General features: G+C 58.7%; 1 protein-coding gene and 1 long non-coding RNA gene across 25 annotated transcripts in view; one reads left to right on the top strand and one right to left on the bottom strand.

The window, feature by feature from the left end:
* Ncor2 (nuclear receptor corepressor 2) overlaps window positions 1-24217 on the top strand; it is a 162824-nt gene that overhangs the window by 84752 nt on the left and 53855 nt on the right. For 23 of the 24 annotated variants that reach the window (XM_074060784.1, XM_074060796.1, XM_074060795.1 and 20 more), the window contains 7 exons: window positions 3576-3642; window positions 7000-7172; window positions 7680-7773; window positions 9981-10159; window positions 13151-13205; window positions 15305-15403; window positions 23263-23390. In XM_074060784.1, the coding sequence (XP_073916885.1) occupies window positions 3576-3642; window positions 7000-7172; window positions 7680-7773; window positions 9981-10159; window positions 13151-13205; window positions 15305-15403; window positions 23263-23390 (795 nt within the window). The remainder of the gene's footprint in view (window positions 1-3575; window positions 3643-6999; window positions 7173-7679; window positions 7774-9980; window positions 10160-13150; window positions 13206-15304; window positions 15404-23262; window positions 23391-24217) is intronic. The other variant, XM_074060783.1, reaches the window with a different exon arrangement.
* On the bottom strand, window positions 16226-24094 carry LOC141418805 (uncharacterized). Its single transcript, XR_012443451.1, has 3 exons — window positions 23876-24094; window positions 17061-17300; window positions 16226-16658 (listed from the first exon to the last, which is right to left on the bottom strand). It is a non-coding gene; the product is annotated as an uncharacterized lncRNA (long non-coding RNA).

Genomic DNA, 24217 nt, shown 5'->3' with positions numbered 1-24217 from the left:
GCGGGGTCGTGGGTCAGGATGTGCTAGCGTGGTTCATGGAGGGCGGTTGGCCTCCTGCAGGGCCACCAGGAGGTCTACGACTGCAGCCAGGTGTGATTCAGTGAAAGGCGTGAGACTCAGCACGGGTGCCTAGGGCGGGTGCACTTGGCTCCTGGGCCCAGCCTTCCAGGCATGGTGTCCTCTGGTCCCTCGGGCCTGGAATCACCTCACGGTCTGATTTCTCCTGTCTCCTCCTGCCTCACTTGGGGTGCGGGGGGAGTGGTCGGTCAGGACCCAGGCTGCAGCTCACACATCTCCTTGGTCTCACCCTGGAGTTTCAGGGATGTTGACTCACTTCCCCAGGGCCACATACAAACCTGTAAACTACACGACCAGCGTGTCTGTGCTGGTCACCTCCTGGGTCCTGGTGACCTTGGGCAGCCACATCACACCCTGTCTTTAGATTGGCCTCCTTTGGGTGGCACACAGCAGGTGGTTTCAAGCCATCAGTCACCTGGGTCTGACAGGCTCTTCCCAAGACATTTGGGGCCCTGTAGGGTCCGTGTCTCCCTCTGTCTTTTCCTGGCAGTCGGGGTTGGATCCTCCCCTTCAAGTCCACCTCCTACCACTCCCTGTCTCTGGGACCGTCACTTCCCTCTTCCCTCCACATTCCTCTGCTCAATCCTCTCTCCTCCAGGAAGACCTCCTGATTGCCTTCAGCTTTCCTCCCCAACCCCCACAGCCTCCCAGAGTCTGGCAGACCCTCCTCGAACGTTCACCAGAGTTCTGCCCCCCCGTTCCCATTTCTTCTCTGTAAACCAGTGTTGGTGGCAAGCCTGTCCTTCCTGGCACCTGGTACCTTTCAAAGCCTGACTTATGGAGGTCTGGGGACTCTTGCTTCCCTGGACGCAGGCCCAGCTGGCCTCATTTTTGCTGGACAGACGCTCAGCAGATCAAAAGCTGCAACTTGCTCTTTGGGCCTCCCTCCCCACAGCCCTGTGAGGAACCACTAAGAACCCGTTTGCAGAAGGTGTGACAGTGACCTCCCATGCCAGGAGTCCAGGGGGTGTGAGCCATGAGAGGCTCCAGGGCAGGAAGGCCAGATGGAGTGTGGAGGGCTGGGTGAGCAACAGGGAGCAGCGAGAACTGCGGTGAGGTGAATGGCACTCTTGTGACTCTGTAGAAAGGGCAGCAGGCCCCGTTTCCCAGCCAGTAGGAGCCGGGGGTGGGGTGGGGGGGGGTGGTCACTGAGTTGTCACCAGAAGCTGTAAATTGCCCTTTGGTGCAACAGCATCTGATTTTGATGCTAGCAATGACCTTAGCTGTCAGTCCACAGTCCAGAGGACAGGCTTGTGGACTGCTTTGGCCAGTGAGCCACGTGTTTCCCACCTGCCAGACACTTGTCCTCTTTGGCAGTGAGGGGACGCGCTGGGTGCCAGGCAGGCACCATGCACTCTGTGGACGGGGACTCGGCTGAGCCAGGTGCCCCCGTGGGGTGGCGGACTGACACTGTCCCCTGTCCTGGGCTCTGATCTGTGGACCCACCCATTCATTACTGGGAGCATCTCAGGATGGCTACACAGATGACCACAAAGAGGCACTTGAAACTGACCAACCAGAGTGTCTGTCCTGATAGTCCCTGGCTGCCAGGGTCTCACGGGCTCCGGGGGACACCCTCCTCTCCTCCCTTCCCCCAACTTCCAGGCCACTGTCTTCACGCATTTCTTGTGCCATGTTTCCATCCCTGCGTGACCCTGCCACTCGTGGACTGGACTGGTGGGGGAGGGGGAGTTGTCAAACGTCCTCCTGGCCCTCGTGTGTTGGGCAGGTGTTTTCTTGTGATGAGACAGTGGGGTGGGACCGGGGGAGGAGTATGAAGTCCTGTCCCCATGTCACACCAAAAGCATAGCACCAATGGGAGTGACAACAGTGACAAAAGTCACTTGACCCCCACAGGGTCTACCGGAGGTCTCCCCATCCATGCTCTGTTCTGTAGAAGCCAGTCCCCAAGTGCACCCTGCTTGCTGGGGTCAGTGGCACTCCCTCTCCATGGACAGTGGTTAAAAATGCCACCATGGCCACTAGACAATGGGGACATTATTTCTGTCTCACCCACTCACCTGTTTGTCTTGCCTGAGGCTGTGGCTCCCTTGCCACGTTCTCCGTGACTTTCTCTGCCCCCCTCTCTCTGTGACTGCTGTCCACGGACCTTGTCCCTCTCCCACTTACCTATTTACCCAGTGGCTTATGCGAGCCCCACGAGCCTGTAGGGTTCATTTTACTCTCCACTCAGCATCTGGTCGCTCTTGTTGTTTCAGCTTTGGTCACCAGGGGCTTTCAGGGTGGGTCCTGTGTCCTTTTCCCTCTCTGGCAATTCATACAGTCTTTCTGGCCTTATCTTGTGGCCCTGGAGCCGCCGTTCCTCCAGGAGGCCTGGCTGCCGTTCCCAGAGGACAGCATTAGAAACCAGGCCTTCAGTGCTGCTGCACTGCCTGGCTCTTAAAAAGCCCAAAGCCTTTACCGTAGCCACACTCGGACTTTTTTCTTCTTTCCTTTCGTGAGGGTTTGAACTCAGGACTTTACACTTGCAAGACAGGCACCCTACTGCTTGAGCCACACCCCCAGTCTCTGTGGCCAGACTCAGATGGCCACACACAGCCAGGCTAGCTGACCTGACTTGTCACCTCTTCTCCATTCCTCTGTCTCTCCCCAACACTCTCCAGCCATGCAGCACTTTCTTGTTCTTCACGTGAGTTTACTCCCACCTCAGGGCCTTTGCACTTGCAGTGTGGCCTTCCTTCCTTCCTCCTCTCCCCTCTCCTCCCCTCCCCTCTCCTCCCCTCCTTCCTTCCTTCCTCCCCTCCCACTTCCCTCCCCCTGGATGTCCCACAGCCAGTCCTGCAGAGGAGACCTGGCTCAGTTCCGTATCATCTCCCCAGGGAGACAAACTCCCCTATCCCCTCACAGTGTAGTCCACCGCCCTGTGTACGCTTCCAGGATGCATGGTGTCAGGATCGCGTAGCTTACTGTCAATGTGAGCTCCCCCCCCCCGCCGCCACACATACTCTGTGTCCCTCTGCCCATGCTGAGGTCTTTGGTCTCAATTCCCCCTCTCTCTACCCCTCTCTCATTATCTGTCCCCATGTCTCTCTGGGTTTCCATCTCTGTCCTTGTCTCTCCCTGTGCCTCTGCTCCCTCTCCCTGTGTGAACGCCTGTGTCTTCTGGGTGGCATGGCTCCCTTGCCATCTCCAGGGCTGTGAAACCCTGCTGCTGTTTCCTCAGGTCTGTGCCCTACTGGCCCAGCAGCCGCCTGGGACGCCCAGGCCCCTCCCCAGCCCTGGGGGTTGGGCTGCTGGGTTTGGTCTTGTTTGTGACTGGGTCACTCCTCTGGCCCTTGGCCAGGGGGCCTGTGGGCATTGGGGAAGGGGGCAGGTCATGGAGGGAGGAGGCCATAGAGCACCCCACCTCTGCGGGGTTGCAGATTGGGCTCAGCCTGGTCCACGCCGCCTTGGGTGGGCGAGGAAGGATGTGTGGGCAGTTGGGGTCGTGCTGGGGGACAACTGACCCCTCGCTGACCTTCCGGTCTGCCATTCAGAAACCAGGCGATGCGGAAGAAGCTGATCCTGTACTTCAAGCGGAGGAACCACGCGCGCAAGCAATGGGTGAGTTGGCCTGTCCTGGGTCCCGGAGCCAGGCGGGGAAAACGGGGGCCTTGAGGGTGGATCTCTGCAGCCCTCTTCGAGCTGGAAGGGACAACAGCTCCTAAACAGCCCTCAGGAGGTTCTTTACCTTTTTCTTTTTCTTATCCCTCAGGAGACCTTTCGTAGGCTCTTCAGATCAGAAGTTTTAGGGTGGAGTGGAGGTGAGGGATGAATGCCAGGGACTCCCTGAGAATGACACTTTCCTGCCCCAGCCAGGTCCCCTGGCCCACGCTGGTGGGCAGTGACAATAGCACAGAAGAAAAGGTGGCACTCTATGCTTGGCATCTAGGCCCAGGAGGGCAAGGTTGACCCCATTAAACGTTGCAGCTGAGAAAGCCCACTGGTGTGGACTTCAGGAGTGGCTCGATCAGGCCTTCCCTTCTTTCTGTGCAGTTTTCCTACTCTGTGTGTTGGAACATTGACAACGCTGGCTGGCCTGTGTCCCTGAACTCCCATAGGTTTGTCAGGGTGGACAGCTGGAGAGCTGCCCTGTCTCAGCCCACAGAGCTCTGGTGAGGAGGGCGTGTGTCCCTCTGAACAGTGGCCGATGCCAGGGAGAGGGAGTTTCGCTGATTGGTTTGAGCTGAGGATGATGTCATCCACTCCACCATGGCTGCTGGGACCTGGTGAGGGAGGGGACAAGACTAGGGAGGCCAGGAGAGCAGCCTGGACTCTTGGTAGGAGAGGCAGAGGCTGGCCTGTGAGGGGTTGCTGTTGGGGGTTCCCCTTGCCTGCACCAAGCCCCGGGGAGGTGGTCAGCATGTGTAGATCTGCAGTGCACAGAAGGCAGTGACTAAGTGCTGCTGGAATTGAAATGCACTGGTAACAGAAACACTGGTACGGATACTGAGGGCACTAATCTGTCAGATGTCTCCAGATGCAATCATTGAGTACCTGCTGTGTACAAGGCTCCTAGTTGCTGAGACACAGGCTGTAGGGACCCCATCATGTGCACAGGCAGCTCCCTCCAACGGCACTGCCTCCTGGTTCTCTAGGCTGTCTTCCGAGAGACTTCCATGCATCAGTGAGAAGGGGGGTGGGCACCTTCTCAGCCCCTTGTTTCAGATGAGGAAGGTGAGGCTCAGAGAGGTTAAGTCAGTTGCCCCACAGTACACAGCTGTGAAGTGGTGGAGTCTAGTTTTGAACTCAAGCTTCCCGAATCCAAGTCCATGGCCTGGGGTTTCGAACAGAAAGCGAGGTTCCAGATGACGAACTTGGGAAGGGAAAGGCGTTCTGGGCTGCAAAGGAGAACTGAAGTCATATGCAGGACTAGAACAGGGCAGCCCAGTGAAGGGCACAAGGAAGGGCAATGTGTCCACCTTAAGTGCTGAGGACAAGTGACAAGAAAGGACAAGTTGTGTGTGTGCAGATCTGAGGGTCAGAGTGTCAGGCTGAGGATACAGCCAGTGCAGAGGTCCTAGGTGGGAACCAGTCTGGATAGCATGGGACAGAATGCAGCAGGCCTGTGCAGTGCATGGGGTGGGGGTGAAAATTCCAGATGAGATCACACGGGAATGCTGCTCTCGAGCCGGGTGGGACATTGAGGCTTTATTTTAAACACAGCAAGACAGCGTATCCTTAATAAATTTATTCTTAATGAGGACAGAGTGCAGTGTTCCCTCACCTAGAGTGAGCTGTGGCTAAGGCCCCCCTGCCGTGTGTGCAGCAGGTTAGAAGAAGGCAAGTGGGGAGGCCCCGCCCCCAGCAAATCCCCTCTCTTTTCCACACCTGAAGACTTCCTGCGGCCCCACCCTGACTTTCCCACTTCCAGGAGGAGGGTGGGGGGCAGGCAGACGTGCGTGTTGAAGGGTTCCCGAGGCTTCAGGGTTGAGGTGGGTTGAGGTTTTAGGGAACCTCGTGTCTTTAGGGGCTGGGGAAGGAGGGCCCTGGCTTGTTGAAGATGAACAAGAGATCCCAGACCCAAACTTCTCAGGAATGGGGGTCAGCCCACTATATGGAAGGGAGAGGGGAAGGGCCAGAGCCCCTGATTTCCTACTTTTCACAGGGCCAGGACAGGGCTTGGCCACAGGGCTCCCTGCCAGGCCTGGGGTTCCCTCTCTAGTGGGACTGCCCTTCCTACCGTACCTCCGCCCGGCACCCTACAGACTGGCGGTTGCTCCAGCTCCAGTCTCATGTGCGTGTGTGTGCATGTGTGTGTGCTTGCATGCGTGTGTGCGTGCGTGCGTGCGTGCGTGTGTGTGTGTGTGTGTGTGAGAGAGCGTGGCGATGACTCTTCAAGGAATTCCTGCGGCATTTCTTTGTTGTCCCTGCCCAGGGCAGCCCCAGGCCCTGAACTGGTGACTGGCCATGGACTCTGGCCTTGTGTAATCTCGCCCTTTTCCTGGCTGGTTTCTTTTGCATTTTTCTTGCCTCTTCACTGACAGTTGGGTCTCTGCTGGGCTAAGAGACCTGGGTGGTCCCCTTGCTTAGCTGGGGGCTGTTGTCACACTGCTGCCAACATGTACGGCCAAGTGTCCCTGGCTACCAGGTGTCAGGGCTGTTGGGGCCCCTCACCCACCTGAGCCCAGTCCTGCCCCTTAGTGCCAGCCCAGCCTCCCCCGGAGCTCCTGGGACTCAGGCTGCCCTTGGTGGGAAGTGAAATACAGGATGGGTGGGTGGGCGGGCTTTCTCATTTCCCTGAAGTTCCACAACTGTGTCCCTTGTTGCTGCTGGAGGAGGAGGGACTGAGTGTCCTGTGTGTCTGGATGGTATCACCTTGGAGGTACAGGGCCAGGCAGCTGTGTTTTGGCCCAATTGAGGGAGCCTGCTGCATGGTGATTAGACACGGAGAGGGAGCTGCTGGGGTTTGGGTCTTTGGGGTGGAGATTATGACTGAGTCTGAGGCCAGAGAACAGGAACTCCCCGGAGAGTAGGAACTCCCCAGAGAGTGGGCACTCCTGGGAATGCCCCTCCTAGGCCACACAGTCCAGTGCAACTTCCTGCAGTGATGGGAGCAGGCCCCGTCTGTGTTGGTGGTGCAGACAGTGGCCACTGAGCATTGGAAATGTGGTGGGGACCTCGGCGCCTGAATGTTGAGCGACATGCGATTGTATTGTGGAACTGTAACCGCCGCTGTGGCTGGCGGCTTCTGTGCTACCCGACGCCAGTCTGGGCAGCTGGTTCATGGGGAGGCCACACTGCTTAGAGGAAGCCTGTGTGAGTGTGGGTGTGTCTACCTGTCCACCTTCTGTCTGCCCATGTGACCAGGTGTCCGTCTGCTTGTGTGGATGTGAGTGCGTGTGTCTGCCGTGCACCCCTGTCGGCGTGCGGGGCGGAGCAGGGTCCTCATCTCTGCCCACGTGCCTTTCTCCCCGGCAGGAGCAGAAGTTCTGCCAGCGCTATGACCAGCTCATGGAGGCCTGGGAGAAGAAGGTGGAGCGCATCGAGAACAACCCGCGGCGGCGGGCGAAGGAGAGCAAGGTGCGGGAGTACTACGAGAAGCAGTTCCCTGAGATCCGCAAGCAGCGCGAGCTGCAGGAGCGCATGCAGAGGTGAGCGGCGGGAGGGCTCAGCAGGACAGGACACAGCGGCTGTCCGTCCTGCTGCTGGCCGATGGGCCAGCAGGGGGTACAGGGGCTGTGGTGTCTACAGAGCAGGTGGGGCTCATTCGGAACGGTGGTCAGAGCCACTGGACACCCCAGCCCACCGCTCCTGGAGTTTCCATGTCACTTTTTATCCCAATTACCCAGGAGGAAACTCAGGCACAGAGGAACTTTGCTCCCAGTCAATGAGGCAGAGCTGGAATTTGGGCTCAGGTGTCCGGCTGTGTCCTCAGGGTGGCTCAGGAGAGACAGGGACTGAGTCCTTGCAGCCTCAGGGTGGGCAGCTGGGGGGTCCCTGATTTCCCTGACCCCTAGGAAGGTGGGAGATGCAGCCCTCTGGCTCTGCCCTCCCCCCACGTCACCCATACTTGCTCTGAGGGACATTGTGGGCTCATGGCTCCCCCAAGGTGCTGGCCCAGCACTGGTGGGTCCTGACTGTGTCCATTTGGTTTCCAGCAGGGTGGGCCAGCGTGGCAGCGGGCTCTCCATGTCGGCTGCCCGCAGCGAGCATGAGGTGTCTGAGATCATTGATGGCCTCTCGGAGCAGGAGGTGAGTCTCCAACCCTGGCTCAGCCTCCCACTTCCCCTGTCATAGTGGGAAATGCAGCTCCCTCCAGATCGTTTAAATTCAGGGGCTCATGGCGGAGACGTGGCAAAACGAATGTGGAATGTGGAGGCCTGTGGCGCCATGAGCAGCCTGGTCTGTCCCGAGCCTGTAGGAGTGACTGGAGAGAGGGGTCCTAGTGAACCATGGCCGGACGAGGACAGGAGGGTCACTGACCTGTGTGGCCTGTGATGCCCTGGCAGGTAGGAAGCCGGGGATGAACAACCATGTGGTTGGCATTTCCCAGTGGCTAAGCTGAGGCAGGGTAGTAGAGAGGGTGAACGGTGCAGCACCAGGTCAGCTCTGGGGTCCTCAGCATGGTGGACCGGGGAGTATAATCTGTTTTGTTCCAGACCACCACTGGTCATGGCCATAGACAGCCTGCGCCCCCCCCCCCCCCAATCCTCCATGCTGAGTCTCAGCTCGACCATACTCAGTCCCCCAGGGGAGGGCAGCTGGTGCAAACCATAGTCTACCAGAATCCCATTCAGCTGGCCCGGGGGTCTGCATCCTGCCATGCTGCCATTGTGATTCTGATGTAGATAATTCAGAGAACATTTGGCCTTAAAAAAAGAAAACCCTTCAAGCTGGGCATAGTGGCTCATATCTATAATGCCAGCTTCTGTGGAAGTGGTAATCAGGAGGATTGAGATTCAACACTGACCAGAGCAAAAAAAGAATGTATGTTTGCAAGACCCCATCTCAACCAGTAAGAGCTGGGTATGGTAGTGGGCACCTGTCATCCCAGCTATGCAGGAAGCGTTAATAGGAACATTATAATCCCATCTCCAAAATAACCAAAGCAGAAAAGGGCTGGTGGAGTGGCTCAAGAGCTTCCTCCTGGCAAGGTCGAAACTCTGAGTTCAAACCCCAGTACTGCCCTCCCCCCAAAAAAAATTCTTCAACGCCACAACACCAGTTTACTTCAAAACTGCAGCCAGTGGGCAGAGGGCAGGCCTGGGAACATGTCTGGCCACAGCGGTGAGGCCTTGCTGTTTCTCACCAGGTACCCGTCCCACAGACGCTATCAGGTGTGGACGTGGGTTTCATGTGGAAGCAGAGCGCACATGGTCCTGCTGTGTGCGTCTGGGCTGAGTGTCACACAGGCCAGGAAGCAGCCTCTTCCCTGGTCCTGGCCATACAGCACACTAAAGTCTGTTGAGGGAGCTGTGCTTAGGAGTGAGGATAGGAATTGTGGACAGAAGCTTCCCGAGCCACCCTGAGGTCCCCTGGGGGAGCGAGGGTGCAGGGCAGGAGAGACACTGCCCATCCTCCAGGGAGATTTCCACCATCAGCAGCTGCTCGGTGGGGACAAGACAGAAGGCAGCCATGGGGGGTTTCCAGCTTGTGCTGTGGCATTGAGGGCTCTGCCATGCCTGGCGCTCTGGCCTCTGTGGGCTCCTCTCCCCACCGGCTCAGCGCTGGGCTCCACTCTCTGGCTGGGTGTCGTGATCACCAGAGTGAGGAGGTTGGCTAGGGGTGGCTGGGTCACTCGGTGTAGGTGACCTTGGTCATGCCAGGCCTGAGGGAATCTAGTTCATCTCCAGTAATTGGCTGGCTGTGGAGACTTGGGGAAATGAGCCCAGCTGAGTGACTGACAGCTCAGAGTCCCTTCCCAGGCATCACACACATCAGGGAGCCGCCAGCCTCCTGCTGTGTGCGGTGCAGACTGGGTCTTGATTGAGTGAATGGGGGAGCTGGTATCAGGGCTGGGGTGGGATGGGGTGGGAAGTGGTTCTGACCACCCCTCTGTGTGCCCTTGGCTTCCCGTCTTGTGTGTCTGTCCCACGACAAGTGGACCCTGAGGCCCATCCACTTGGCTTCAAGCCTGGCAGCACCATCTCTGGAGCATGGGGGGCCAGCTGTGCTGAGCATCTTCCCCGCGGTGTTTTATGGTGCTTGCCTTTCCAGAGGGAAGATTCATCGCTGCCGCCTGCTGCCGATAAGGCTGCTGCTGCTCCCTGCCTTTAATTTATAGCCCTGCCCTCCATAAACCTGTCCTGGACACCTTTAAATTCTCCCTCCGCCAGCACCAGCTATCGTTAGTTCTTAACTCACCCAGGCTCCCACACTGGCACCTGCTCCCCATCCAGCCACGCCCTCTGACCCCCGCCCTCTGACCCCAGCCCTCCACCACCTCTGCTTGGTTGTAGAACCTGGAGAAGCAGATGCGCCAGCTGGCTGTGATCCCGCCCATGTTGTACGACGCCGACCAGCAGCGGATCAAGTTTATCAACATGAACGGGCTGATGGACGACCCCATGAAGGTGTACAAAGACCGTCAGGTCATGAATATGTGGAGCGAGCAGGAGAAGGAGACCTTCCGGGAGAAGTGAGTCCTCCCTGCTGGCCTCCGCCCTGCCCTGTCACCAAGCTTCACTACCTGGCGGTCCAGGGTCCCTGGCAGCGGCTGTTGGAGCAGGTCCTCCATCATCAATGTCTCCTGCTCTTTGTGCATTTGTCCCAGTCAAGCCATCATATCACACAGGCACTGAAATGGAGACTCAGAGAGGTTAAGACACGTAGCACTGGCCACACAGCTTGCACAGTGTGCTCACTCTCCCCAGTTGGAATGGAGAGGGTATGGAGAGGCTGAGTGGGGGAAGGGGACGGGCAAGGAGCAAAGCTCCTGTGAGGTGAGGGTGGAGCTCCTAGGTGGAGAAAGGACTTCTTTCTCTGCGCCCCTCCCCACCAAGTTTGACTGGCCAGCACATCCTTGGGTGAGGACAAAGGATGTCCTCTCCCTTCCAGGTCACGGGTCCCAAGAGACACAGTCTCACACTGCTCTGGCTGACATGTGGGCCTCACGGTCTGTCCCTGAGAGCCATCCCTTGCCTTTGGGACAGTACACTCTAATCCCTACCATGTAAAGGCAGGGTCCCTTCCCCAGGGAGCATCAGGATCCCCAGGAGGCAGGAGAGTGAGAAACTGAGGCACAGAGGCCCACATGTCAGCCAGAGCAGTGTGCTGGGAGCAGAGCTCGCCCCCCTTCCCCGGTGTCATTGGGCCGAGCCGCTGGCTTCTTCCCCTCTCTCTGAGTACGGCCTTGTGTGTCTTCTCCAGACCACCTGCCCAGGGACCAGAGCCCAGGGTTAGGGCTGTCCCTGCCCTTTGGGGGACCCTGTGGGACTGGCTGACTCTGGGTCACAGGTGAGCTGGTGATGAGCCCACTTAACGTGTTGGATTCCAGGACACACAATCAGCACAGGCACCACCGAGGGTCCTTTGTGGGAATGGCGTGTTCAGAATAGCCTCTGGTTGTGGAACTTTTAAAACACATAAAAATAGGGGGATGGTGGGGTGGATCCACAGGTCAGCAGCGGGGATCAGTGACCCTCACAGGAAGTGCACTGCCAGCAGCCGCTCCTGAGGCTCGCGGACGCATTCACCCCTGCGTCCCTGTGGCTCGAGTCTGGGGCTCAGAATAGGTGTGAACATTGTGTCGGGTCCAGTGTCACGTCTAGTGTGTTTACAGCCTTAACTAGGCAGGTGACGGAGGACAGTGGCGATGCTTCAGTGGTGCTGTTAAGTATAGCAGGGTTTACTGTTTTAATTTGCTATGTTTTTGGGGTGCTTTCTATGGCCACATGCCACATCTTTTCCTGGAGATGGCCTGCTGCTTCTCAGGCTCAATGAGTTCACACTCCATTAATTCTGCAGCTGACAAACGGGGAGCCCAGGCTGGCCCACGAAGGTCTGCTGACCTGGCAGCTGGCAAGGCTCCCGTCACATGAGATGTAGCCACCACATGGGGCTTCAGTTAACAGCAGTCAGGTCTTTGGAAATCCTGCGTGGATGGCACAGGGCCCCACCACTCACTGGTGCTCGGCTCCGAGCAGGATGGCCCTTGCCAGCGTTGGCTTCCTTGTCTGTACAGTGGGTACAGCAATGCAGTTCTCTCTCAGGATCTTCGGGGGATGGGGTCCAGGGACCACCCCCTCCCCCATACACACCAAAACCCAAAGATGCTCGAGTCCCTTTTGTAAGTGATGAGGATTTGCGCAATCCCTGCATGTGTCAGTCATCCCTGGCTTGCTCACAGCCTGGCTTAGCACCAGTGTGTGAATGGCGCTGTTTACTGTGTAAGTCTACGTCACTAGTTGTCAGTGTCTTTGGGGGATGGTGACAAGAAAGAGTCTGGCCATGTTCTCTATGACAGTGGGTTTCTTTGGGAACTTTTTTGACCTGTGGTTGGTTGAATCCGCGGATGTGGAACCTCCCCCACATACGGCTGTGTTCCCTCTCTGGGCCAGTCGTCACAGGGGCTCTGGGCGCAAGATGTTTTCCATGATCCTTGGCAGAGTTGCGAGTGGTAGGCAAGGAACAGGTACCCTGGGGATTATCTCCAGTTTGATTCCTGGGCTCTTGGAGGCTCCATCTGTGTGGGGAACCCCATGGAAGGGGTTTTGGGGGAAGGAAATGTCACTGATGCAGGGGAGGAGGGAAGTGTGGAAGGACCATCAATACCTGGAGAAGAGGGGCTCTAGACAGTCTCAGCCTTGCCAGCCTCCCAAGGGCACCCTGCCCTGCTGCCCCGTCCAGGAAGAGGCCTTTCTGGGCTCTTGGTGTGCGGGAAGGACCCACTGCCTAGTCACCTGGAGGCCAGGCAGGCAGCACTGAGCTCTTGCTGGTCCTGGGTGAGCATCAGCCCCGCCTTGCCTGTATCCCCTTATGTCTCTGACAGAAGACTGGGGTGGTGGCAGGTCATAGGGACAGTTGGATAGGCCACTGACTTTACCCTGTACCCCTGTGGCCCGAGCAAGGCCTGACCTACTTCCCGCCCCCACTGTCCTCCTGCTCCCTGGCCCTGACATTCCAATTGCAGAGTGGATTCCCATTAACCCTCGTGGCTTCGCGGGAAGCTGGCGGCGTGGCGCCAGCTTCTGCCACGCCCTCTGGCTGCAGTCCACTCCTGCTGCCTCCTGTGGACCCCGCACCCCCACCTGAGGAAGCCACGACCTCACTCTGGGCAAGCCTGCTCGGGCCGGGCAAGGCCTAGCTTCCCAGACCCAGCTGGGGAGAGAAACAAAAGCAGATCTTGGTGGGGGGGGATCCCCACCACATAGCTGCATGTAATGTCCTCATTTTTCCTGGAAGCCTCCGGCAGGACAAACAAATACATTTTCAAAGGCACTGTAGCTGGTGACTCACTCCAAGGAACGCCCTCCGCCCTGGGCCCAGCCCGCTTGCCGCAGCCCTTCCCACACCCCCAGCTGGACTGCGCCTAGTGGGTCTGCGCCCGCCGAGCCAGGCAGTGGGGATGGCAGGCGCCCCGCAGGGGCCCCCGCAGCCTGGCCTCACGCCCGCCTTTCTCTGCCCGCAGGTTCACGCAGCATCCCAAGAACTTTGGCCTGATCGCCTCGTTCCTAGAGAGGAAGGTGAGTCGCCGTCACTGTTGTTGGCCTGGCAGCCGCCTGCTCCGCGTCCTCTGGCTGTCCACCGCCAAGGGCCAGCGCCCAGGCTTGGGAGGAGGAGCCTCCCGTCCTGCCTGGCCCGGCCTCTGCTGGCCTGGCCTGGGCCTCTAGAGGCCTGGTCCCGCTCTGGCTCTCCCCACCCTCTCCCTCCTTCCCCTGGGAAAAGTTGCACAGCCCCGCCCAGGGCAGGGAGGAGCCTCAGGCTTCTGGAGCCCTGGAAACTCAGGGGAGCCCATGTGCTTTGCTTCCTGCCAGCTCCTCACAAGTGGCTTCGAGCCTTCTTGCAAACTGGGGACCAGATCTGAAAGAATTGCCACGTCTGGCGTCCTAATTAAGACTTGTGGACAGGCGTGGCGTGCCTCTGTGAGGCCCTTCTTGTGGTCACTGCCTGCTCTCTGACGTGTGGCTCACACGTCCCATCTGCTTTGGATAGACCTTCGTGAAGAAACAACACTTGAACCTGACCTTATCCTCCAAGCCAGAGCCCGAAGTCCTATCTTTTTGGACTGGGCTCATGTTGGCAGGTAGACACAAAGTGTCCCCACAGCGGTTAGCTCCTCTTTGCCCACGATCAGGCTGGCTGGGCAGCATCCGAGAGGCCACAAGTGTGGGGGGGTAGCACATGGGCAATGGCCTCAGCTCTGGGAGCCCCAGTGTCATTGTAGAATAGCAAGATAGGCTGCCTGCCGTCGTTCACCTTCGGGAGCTGTAATTTGGGGGTGAAGCATTGTCCCCAAGTGTGGTTCCTCAGTGATGAGGTGTCCACTCCCCCCATCCCTGCTCTGGAGCCTCAGACTTGCAGGCTGGGCGTAGGTCCAGGCAGCTATTGTAAAGGGTGACGGCTGTTCCCAGGCATCTGCCCTCCATGGGCCCATGTCTACCCCGGGAGGGACATGGAGCAATCTGGGGAAACAGCTGTCCGAGCCTGAAAAACCAGTGTGGAGAACTGGCCCTATAAATAGCCCGCCTTCGAGTTGGTGACGTTTGGCTGGGTGTGGATGACCCGGCCAACTGAAGGTTAGGGCTCCCCAGGCGGAGGCTGGGTGGCTCAGATTTGGGGATTGAGCAACGCCGCCTGGGAGAAGGGGATCGGAAGTCCACATGGACAGGGACCGCTGAGAAGGGCCCTGGGATGAGAATCAGCTTCCAGAAAAGCCAGGACCGGAGGTGCCACTGAGAGGCCAGCATGGACCAGTGGGTTGTGACAGTGAGCAAAGCCCAGCAGGTGGAGGCCCAGGGCCAGCTCCTCACTGCCCAGCCTGGGAGGCCCAAGTCAGGCATCCTGGTCTGGTTTGCAGATTTTGGCTTACGGTTGTAAAATGTTCTTCTTGCCTGGAGGTCACAGTCATGGGCCCCAGGGGCAGTCTCTGTTGATGTGATTCCATGAGGTGGCCTGGTGGTGGCTTTGTGCTTAGGGCACCGGGAGTCTAGCCCTTCCGCAGTGGGTGCAGGCTCAGCGCAGGCTGGAGGATCACAGGAATTTACTGAGCACCAGCAAGCTACCACCCACAGGGGCTCTGTGCCTGCAGGTGGACGTCGTGGTTCCTCCTTTTGGTCCCTGATGTGTGAAAGGTGGAAGAGCTGTTCAGGACCCTGACACCAGGGAAGGGGAGGCTGGACTTAGAGAAGGGAGCCCCAGAGCTCACCCTGAGAAGGGTGGGGTTGCCAGCTGTGTGCAGAGAGAGAGGGAGGGAGGGAGGGAGATCTTGTCCATGCGAGCCAGGGAAGGCCTGTCTTAATACCCTCATTATGCCTGGCAGTAGCAGCACTGGTGCCTGCGCCAACAGCCAGCATTCCCTAGTGCTTGCTCCGTGCCGGGCTGCACCCCATGTGCTCCTCCTGGAGTCGCTTCCTTCATCCTGGTGATAGCTCTGAAGTGTGTGCCATCGACACCTGCATTTTACAGATAAAAGTTGAGGTTCGGAGCGGTCACATAACCTGCCAGGGTCACTCAGTTGCTCCATGGAGGACCTGGAATTTGAACCCAGGCCTCCAGCCCCTGGCTTCTGCTTTGAATGCTGCTGCCCCATACACTCCTCAGCGCTGTCCCCTCTGTCCTGCAGACAGTGGCCGAGTGTGTCCTCTATTACTACCTGACCAAGAAGAATGAGAACTACAAGAGCCTGGTGAGAAGAAGCTATCGACGCCGTGGCAAGAGCCAGGTAAGAGGTGGTGCAGGCGTCACCCTCGGGGACGGCTCCCCACACGCTCAGCAGCCACTTGCTCTGTGGTCAGTGGTGGTGCCTGGCCAGAGAGTGGGGGCTCCCTCAGGGGTGCTCACCCCACCAACCACTGCAGGCATGGCCAGCAGCAGAGGACAGTGTCAAGGAGAAGGGGTCACTTCCTTCTCAGCCTGGAAAATTGCTGGACTCTGGACTAGGTGGTCCGTGGTCCTTGCAGTTAAAAGGTCACATTCCCAGACGAGGTTTCCCAGGACAACTTCGGATGGTACACAAACTTAACATAGTTTAAATTTGAATAGCTTTGTTTATTTTAATGGATATTTGAGAGAGAAAATATGCAGTGCTTCACTGTGCCGTTTTTCACGGGTCACTGTCTGAGTGAGCCCGGAGTGCTGGGATAGTACAGCAGGGCTGACAAACTGTCACTGACTTGGGGGCTGAGTCTGGCCCTCTGCCTGTTTGTATAAATAAAGTTTTATTATAACACAGCCCTGGCCATTTGTGTGCATAGTACCACAGCGTTTGTGTTGTCGTGGCAGTGGTGACAGAAACCATGTGACCTGCAGCCTACAATACTTTCTGGCTCTTTACAGAAAAGGCAGGCTGATCACCCTCCATGTTAGAGGAATACAGAGCTGGCTTCAAAAATGTCCATAAATGGCCAGGCATCAGTAGCTCACCCCTATAATCCCAGCTACCCAGGAGACAGAGATCAGGAGGATCGCTGTTCAAAGCCAGCCTGGGAAAACAGTTCCGTGAGGTCCTATCATGAAAACCCCTTCACAAAAAAGGGCTGATGGAGTGGCTTAAGGTGAAGGCCCTGAGTTCAAACCCAGTCCTGCAAAAAAAAAAAAAAAAGTTCAGAAATGCAACAGAGGCTTGGGGCTGGCAGCACACGTTTGCAGGGCGTCCTGAGTGGTTGGTATTCGGAAGACAGAGAAGAGGGGCACGCCCCCTTGGGCCTTCACTTGTAAGGGGGAGAGAGGGGTGTGCTGTCCCAGGAAGCAAGGGAAATGCAAGGCGGAAAGCTGCAGGATAAACCACCCTCTGTAGTCCCACCAGGACAGAGCCCTGTCCTGACCCCCCAGATCCTCAAAGGGTGGTTGCATTTGGTCTGTGGCTAGGGTTTCTTCATCCGGTTTTATGCAGCCACAGATGGCCAGCCTGCTCGCCCTCTGACAGACGTGTGACTCTTGTGGCACAGAGCGATATGAACCCAGAGGCTTGGCTGCAGCTTGAGAAAGGGAAAGGGCATTTAGGAATCTTCTAGGCCAAGAGACAAAGTCAAGTAGATGCCAGGCGGGGAGTGTGGGTATGCCAGCCGTGGGGTCTCAGGAGTGCCTGGCCCTGTGGCGTGGAGGGGACTGGGATGCCTGTCCACTCTGGTAGTGGTGACCATGGTGATGGTGAAAATGACAGCAGTGTTTCGCAGTCACTGTCTATAAGTGTCAAGGGCTCCATGGAAAGCAGCTCAGGACAGAGGCCCCACAGTGCACACGGGGACGGGAGCACAGGGAGCCAGAGCTGCTTCCGCAGCACTTGCTGGGGACACATTCGTAGCACTCTTGGCTATGGGAGCCGAAGGGTCCTGGCCACCCCTCTGGGAGTACTTGCCATGGAGCTGGCCTTAACCTACCATACAGTCTCCGGTCTTCTCTGGTTGGCCTGGTGTTGCATGGGCCCCCTGAAGAGGGGCTACTGGGATGAGGTGCTGTCCACCCATGGGTGGGGGACAGGAGGGATAGCCATCTGAGCCCATGTGGGGTTCTGTTCTGCTTGAGAGCCCTCCCGGGGCCATGCATCCTGGTCATCCTCTCCTGCTACTGTCCCAGTGTGCATCGCTGTGGGTCACCTGGGGTCACCCCTCTGTCCGGCTCTGAAAATCAAGGGCATGCATTGAGTGCCTGCTGTGTGTGGGGGTTGCTGAACTCCACCTTCAGGGACAAATCAGACCATGGTGTGTCAGGAAGGTTCCGTGAAGGCCAGGGAGCTGTTTCCACTCCCCACACTGTCCTGGGGAAGGACGGCAGAGGTGGATATGGAAAGGGACTTCCAAAGTGTCAGCAAGGGAGAGGCTCCTGCCCTTCCCAGGCTCATGTCCCATGTGCCACCTTGTAGAAGACAAGCAGGCTGGTTCAGCACCTGGCTGAGAGACAGGGCCTCCTGTCCCTTCCTTCCCTGCCCAGTGGGATGGCAGTGGGTGTGAGAGAGGAGGCTGGGCAGCCTCCAGTGCTGGCAATAGGAGTGACTCTGGGGACATCCGGGCTGAGCACGTCCCCAGTGTCCAGCCCTTCTGTCCCTCAGGACCATGGAGGGCTGTGGCAATGGTGGTCACCGAGGCTGTATCCCACATGCACGGTAGGGGGTGGGGGGCTGGCCCTCCCTCCTGAGCGTGGGGTAGGAGTGAAGGGTCTGCTGCTGCTCCCACAGTCTGTGCTTGGTCTGTAGAAGGTGAGGCTGCCAGCTAAGTCTGTGTTTCCCATGAGCTCCCAGTGCTGGGGGCACGGGGTGGGGGGAGGGGGAGCGCATCCTGAAGACCTTGGCCCTGGGGATCAGCCCCAGGGCAGGGAGCAGACAGGTAGAAGGCAGTCATAACATCCCTGTATCCCTGTCCACCCACTGGGAGCGTTGGAGCTGCATCCTAGGCGGAGTTGATGCCTGCAGGGCTGACAGCTGAGTGTTGTAGCGAGTCCCTGTCCGAGAAGCTGTCTGGCCTGCCCGTCCCAGGAGAGCCCACTGTGTAGGTGTAGACGTGGCCTGCCCCAGGACTTAACCACAGTGCATGCAGCAACATGTCACCCTGTCACTTGGGCATCTGTCCTGCAGCATTGGCTCAGGTCCAGGCCTTGGTGGCCGGCCCTTCCTCACCTGCCCCCCTCCACCTCCACACACACACACACACCCTCTGCCAGAGCCTCTCTTTTGCTTGTTACTATTACTAAAATCATGCGTGTCTGTAAACTGGCTATGAAACCCCTTCACAGGTGGGCATTGCTCTCCCTGGGCTCAGTCCTCAGTCCTGTGCAGCCTATGGCCATCTTTACTCAGCCTGGCCCTCCCTGGAGTTGGCCTTGCAGACACCTGGAAGTGAGGATGTAACCGGCCATTTAGAGCGCAGGTTCCACCTGCCATCTACCTTCCAGAAGCTCCTCTGTGCTTTCAGAGGGAAAGTCATCCCCTTCACCCCCACCCCAGGCTCGGTCAGGAGGGCCTGCCCCAAGCCGGCAGAGTGGCTTGTTGGCTCCAGCACAACCACAGCCCTGGCAGCCACTCCTGGCCCCCCGGCCCCGCCGTCTGCCCTGAGGTGAGTCATGGAGCGAGGTGTGACGGCACTGTGGTTTATAGTTTGTGATTCACGGACAGAAGGCCGTGTTACTTGGCTCCCCTTAACTGCAAAGCCAGAGCCTAGGACTGCTTGGGCAGCAGACAGCCTGGCTGCACGTTGCTGGGGAGCCGAGCACCGACCAGCAGCAGGTCCGTGGCAGTGGTGGCCAGGGAGGTGTGGCCAGGGGGGGTGAGTGTCGGTCCACCCCCCAGGGCCATTGGGATATGAACAAGGGGGCAGCTAGGGGGCCCGGGTGAGCCAAGTCTCCTGGTAATCTCTTCCCATGGGAGGATGCCTTCCCTGTCTCTCCTTTCCCCCATCTCTCCCTCTCCTCTCTCCCTCTCCTCTCTCCCTCTCCTCTCTCCCTCTCCTCTCTCCCTCACCTTCTCCCCTCACCCCCTCACTGCCTCCCCATCTCTCCTTCCCCCTCCCCATCGCTCCCTCACCTCTCTCCCTCACCTTCCCCCCTCACCCCCTCACTGCCTCCTCTGTCTCTCCTCTCCTGGATCCCTGCCTAGGGACAGATGACCTTGTTCTTGTGGCTGTGGAAGTCCACTGGCAACTTGGGGCAGCTTGCACACAGATCAGGGTGACTAGAAGGGGTTTCTGGGTAGAACCAGCCAGGCTGGGCCCACACGGTGGAGTAGCCTCTGTGTGGTTGGCGCCTGGCTGCCCCAGCGCCCACGGAGTCACTCGAAGGCTGATGGTGGGGCCTGTGGCAGGCCAGCACACATTGCCCCAGGTTGTTTCACTCCTGGGTCATGTGGCGAGGGTGTGTGCTTGTGTCTGGTCTCAGCCTCTGGCCTGTGGAGGTGGCGGCGTCAGCTCTGCCAGGCTGAGCCCGACTGGGCAGTATTGGTGCCGATTCAGGGCCAGGTGCGTCTCTGGTTCCCTGCCCAGCTCTGCACCAAGTGAGGAGTGTCCCCAGCCCCACGGTCCACCAGCCATGCCTAGGGGGAGGCTATGCCCAGGGCAGGTGGCTGGAGGTGGCCATACCGTTGGGGCAGGGCTAGGGGGCCAAGAAGAGGAGGGAATAGGGAATAAGAGGAGGGAATATGGCCTTCACAGGGGAAAGCCAGCTCCCACCAGTCCTGGGCAGACCACGCTAGAGAGGTGGAAGGAGATGAAAAAATGTGAGCAGGCAGGGGATCAGTTCCTCTCCAGGGGGCCAGAGGTGGGACTCCAGCCCCTGCCAAGATTGAGCAATCAGTCACCAGACAGATCAGAAGGAGGGGAGGGGAGTCGCAGACTGTCCCGAGGATGGGGGCCTCTCACAGATGACTCCCCAATTACAAGAAAAAGGAGACCACTGGCATTGTCACACCACAGGGAGGTGGCCATACACAGACAAATTATGCAACCACTGAGCTGGCGCGGGGGGTCACAGAATGTCAGCCCCCCTGCTGCCTTCAGGGGCAGCCTACGTGAGGGAGGGCAGCTTTCAGGGAGCCGACCCTGAGGGCCTGTCTGAGGAGGTGTCTTTGGGCTCAAACCTTTGTGATAAGAAGGAACCAGCCAGGCAGACTTGGAGGAAAGTGCCCCGGGCAGAGGGCACAGCAAGTGCGAAGGCCCTGAGGCCAGGAACACCTGTGACACTTTCCATGAGGCATGTCAGGATCCCACGGAGGTAGTGAGGTGAGCAGGGGCTCTACCACCAGGCGGTGATGACTGTGAATTGCATTCTGGGTAGTGGGGCAGGATCTGAGTTGGGATTAAAAATGGAGCTTGGGGCTTGGGATGCAGCTAAGATCATTTGCCAGGCACATATGGAGCCCTGGGTTCCCTTCCTGCACTGGGGATAAATGAACAAGTGAAGGAATGAGTGAGAGACCAGTCAGGGTCCCAGCTCCAGCCCTGCGGGGAGGTCAGAGGTAGCTTTGTGAATGTCCCTTGTGGTGTCAAGGCAGGGGAGCGAGCAGAGGTGTGTGCTAACAGCCAGTGTGATGGGGGCGGACAGTCTGTAGCAGGTACCAATTGCCCAGGTGTAAACAAAGCCTCCCACAGGCTGACCCCTCACCCACAACGCACATACTGTCCCTCATGAGATGCAAGCACAGAAATGACCATAGGAGCACGGATGGCACCATGCAGACACTTGGGTCACGGTGCATTTGAGCACTTACAGCTTCAACTTTATCCTGCTGGGGTTGGGGAGGTGCACAGAGACCACTATCCGCCAGACCAGTACCGAGTCTGAGAAGCACAGCTTCCTGTCAGAATGCCGGAAGTCACGTGGGATCGTGGGGTTCCCCATTCACCCCAAACCCTCAAGCAGGTCAAGGTGTCACCTCTGCTGGGGCAAGGGTCCTGTGTGTGCTCTGTGGGACAGGAGCCCCAAATGACTGCCCATTTGGCAGAGTCTTGGTCCCCACCCCAGCCCCGTCCAAGGGAAATCCCAGGGCCTCAGGGTACCTAGCACTAGTCTATAGCAGGGTGGGCAGAACTTGGCCCCTGACCTGCTTCTCTAAATAAAGCTTTATTGGCACACAGCCTTGCCCACTCACGTAAGGGCCACTTTCACGCCCTCATGGCAGAGCTAAGCAGGTGCCTTAGAGATCCACTTCTTACCATCTGGCCCTTCTGGGGAAGCTTGCAAGCTTGCTGGTCCCCAGCTAAAATGCTGGTGCCTGGGGCCCAAGCCAGGGGGCCTCCTGAGACCCAGAAAGTGAAGTTCTGTAGCCCCCCCCAGCTGGGTGCCACCCAGAGGCACAGCTGGCCAGTGTCAACCCTGCCCGAGTTGTATCAGGCTTTAGGGGACCAAGAAGGCTCATGGGGAGACACGGTGCCTTGCGGGGAGCTGTGAGATGGGGCCTGCGTCCTCCTCCCTGGTGCGTGCACATCTCCCAGTCCTCCTCCCTCTGTCGCCCCCCCCAGCTGCCCGTGGCTGCTTCTCCCTGCTCTCCTCCATAGTGGGGTGCGGGGCACCTCTCCTTGGAGATGGGGTTCAGGCCATAGGGTGTTGGGCTGAGGAGGGGGCTCCCTAATGTGTAGGGAAGAGGAGGCCATGGCGAAGGGGCGGCTGCCCTCCTATGGGAAGGGATGACATCACTACTGGTGCCTAGCACTGAGCCTCCCCTGGGCTGGGTGAAGGTTCCACCCTAGTCGGTGCGGACTGGGGGCACAGGCCGGTTCACAGACACTGTGCAGCCTGCTGAGGAAGCAGCAGTCGTGGAGGCTGTCCTGGCTTCCCTTACAGGACGTGGGGTTTCTGGGGGAAGGGAGGACAGCTATAGGGGAGTCTGGGGTGGACACAGCTATAGCCTCGTGAGCCCATGGTTGCTGCACAAGTCAGGCCCTCACTCTTTTTCCCGTTGTTGCTGCCCCTGGGTGGACCCCGTGTGCAGCTGTCTTAAATGAGAGGAAGCCTGATAACCCTGACTGGGACAGCCATGTGCTCTGGGTGGGAAAGAGCAATGGATGTTCTTTCTTTGTGGTACCAGGGATGGAGTCTGGGCCTCAGCTTGCCAGGCAAGCTCTGTACCACTGGGCCATCCCCCCGGCCTATGTCTGGGTTTCTTTTCCCTCAGTTTGGGTTTGAGCATTGGCGTGGCTGCACACTGTAGACGCACAGAGGCTTTGCCTGGCTTGTTTTCATTCCACTGGGCCCCGCAGGCTAGGAAGATGGTCTGGTTTGGCAGCCGCCTGTGGGGAGGACCTTGGGGTGGCCAAGAAAACCAGCGTGCGCCTTTAGAGAAATCAGCTGGGCCCAAAAGGAAGCCAGGAAGCAGCGCTGGAAGGGGCTGGCCTGTCGTGGCACCTCCCTGTCCTGGGAGGCCAGGGCCACTGGGGCAGGAGATGGCAGAGCCAGGCAGAGCGTGGAGCTAGGCTTTGCCTGAGCCTCTTGGATCTGCCCTGTGAGATGGCCTGTTCTGTTCCCTCTGGGGCAGCAGGAGAGAAAAACTAGCCCAGGCAACAAGAGAGGCCATCAGCCTGGCTGCCACCATCCTCGGGCAGGTGTGGGGCTTCCTGGCAGCTCTGGGGAACTGGGTCCCTCTTCCTAGTTTACAGACTTGAAGGTTTAGAGAGGTGGCCTGAGTGCTGTCAGGGGCCAGGCAGGGCTGGGCATGTAGAATGGCCCCCAGGGTCCCTGATGCTAACTGCTCCTGCCCGGGGTGGGGATGGGGCTAACAAGGGCACTCTTTTACCGTGGTCTCTTAGCGTGGGCTGCTTGCGTCCTACTTAAATGTCCAGCTGCTCTGTGTGAGTTCTCATGTTGTCAAAGGTGAAGAAATTAGAGCACAGAGAGGTTAAGACTCTCACCCTGGGGCACACAGCCACCAAGTGGATGAGGCAGGAATTAAACCTGGGGATGTCTAAGCCCAGTGCTTCTCACATCTCACCCTGACTCCTGCCTCTCCTGGGCCTGCCAGCTGTGCCTGGACTTCCCAGACGCCCCAGCCTCTGCAGGGCACATGGCGTTATTTCTCCCTCCCCCATGCCCAGCCCTGCGGTGCCCAGGTGCGTCCGGTCACCCGCCTCACGGTCCCCTCCCACTCTCTGCCTCCCCTGGCAGCAGCAGCAGCAGCAACAGCAGCAGCAACAGATGGCACGGACCAGCCAGGAGGAGAAGGAGGAGAAGGAGAAGGAGGTCGAAAAGGAGGAGGAGAAGCCGGACGTGGACAACGACAAGGAGGAGCTCAAGTAAGGCCGCCAGGATCTGCACTCAGCTCCCACCAGGGCCCGCGAATCCGCGTGGCCTGGCACTGGCCTGCTGCCCACCAAGCAGGGGTGGGCACCCTCCGCCCGTCTCCCTCCACCAGCCCCTTCCTCCCGGAAGCTGCTCACCCCCCTGCCCGCTCCTCTCCCCTCTGCCCGCCACCCCCTGGAGACCTCCAAGACTGATAGCTCCTGTGAGCTCTGCTCCTGAGCTAATAAATCCACACCGCGACTTTGGAACTCTGCCGCCCGCCCGCCCGCCCGCCCGCCACCCCCTCCCAGTCTCCTGAGCTCCGGGAAGGGAAGGGAAGGGAAGGGAAGGGAAGGGAAGGGGGAAGGGATGGCGGGTGCAGGCAGCTGGCAGCTCCCACCTGCAGAATTACCCGTGTCAGCGGGAGCCCTGCAGATCAAGGCCTGGCTCACAGCCAGCTGGAGGTGGGGGCGAAGGGGCTGCACGGAGTGCTAGGTACCTGCGATGGGCCCAGGAATGCGGCTCCGGAGAACATCTGGCTGCCTTTCCTGTCTCCCGGCTCCAGCCAGGGCCTTCGGGAAGATGAATGGGGAGGCATAGGCCATAAATCTGTCCTGAGCTGCTGCTGAGACATCCCAGCTCTGAGCTCTGAGGTCCCGCGCCCCACGCCTGGGCGCCCCACACCTGGCCAGGCCTGCTTAAACCGGCAGGAGCTGTTCTTGCCTGGGACTCCCTGAGGCGCACACAGAGCCCTCCATAATCCTGAAAGCAGGGTCCCCGGAAAGAGGTTCTTTGCGGCCAGCAAAGTGGCCCCGTAGATTACTGCTGGCCCCCAGCCTGG

The sequence above is a fragment of the Castor canadensis genome, chromosome 18 (genome assembly GCF_047511655.1).
Source record: "Castor canadensis chromosome 18, mCasCan1.hap1v2, whole genome shotgun sequence".
Classification (NCBI taxonomy): Eukaryota; Metazoa; Chordata; class Mammalia; order Rodentia; family Castoridae; genus Castor; species Castor canadensis.
Note: the sequence above shows the minus strand (reverse complement) of the source record. Positions and strands in the feature narration are given on the sequence as shown.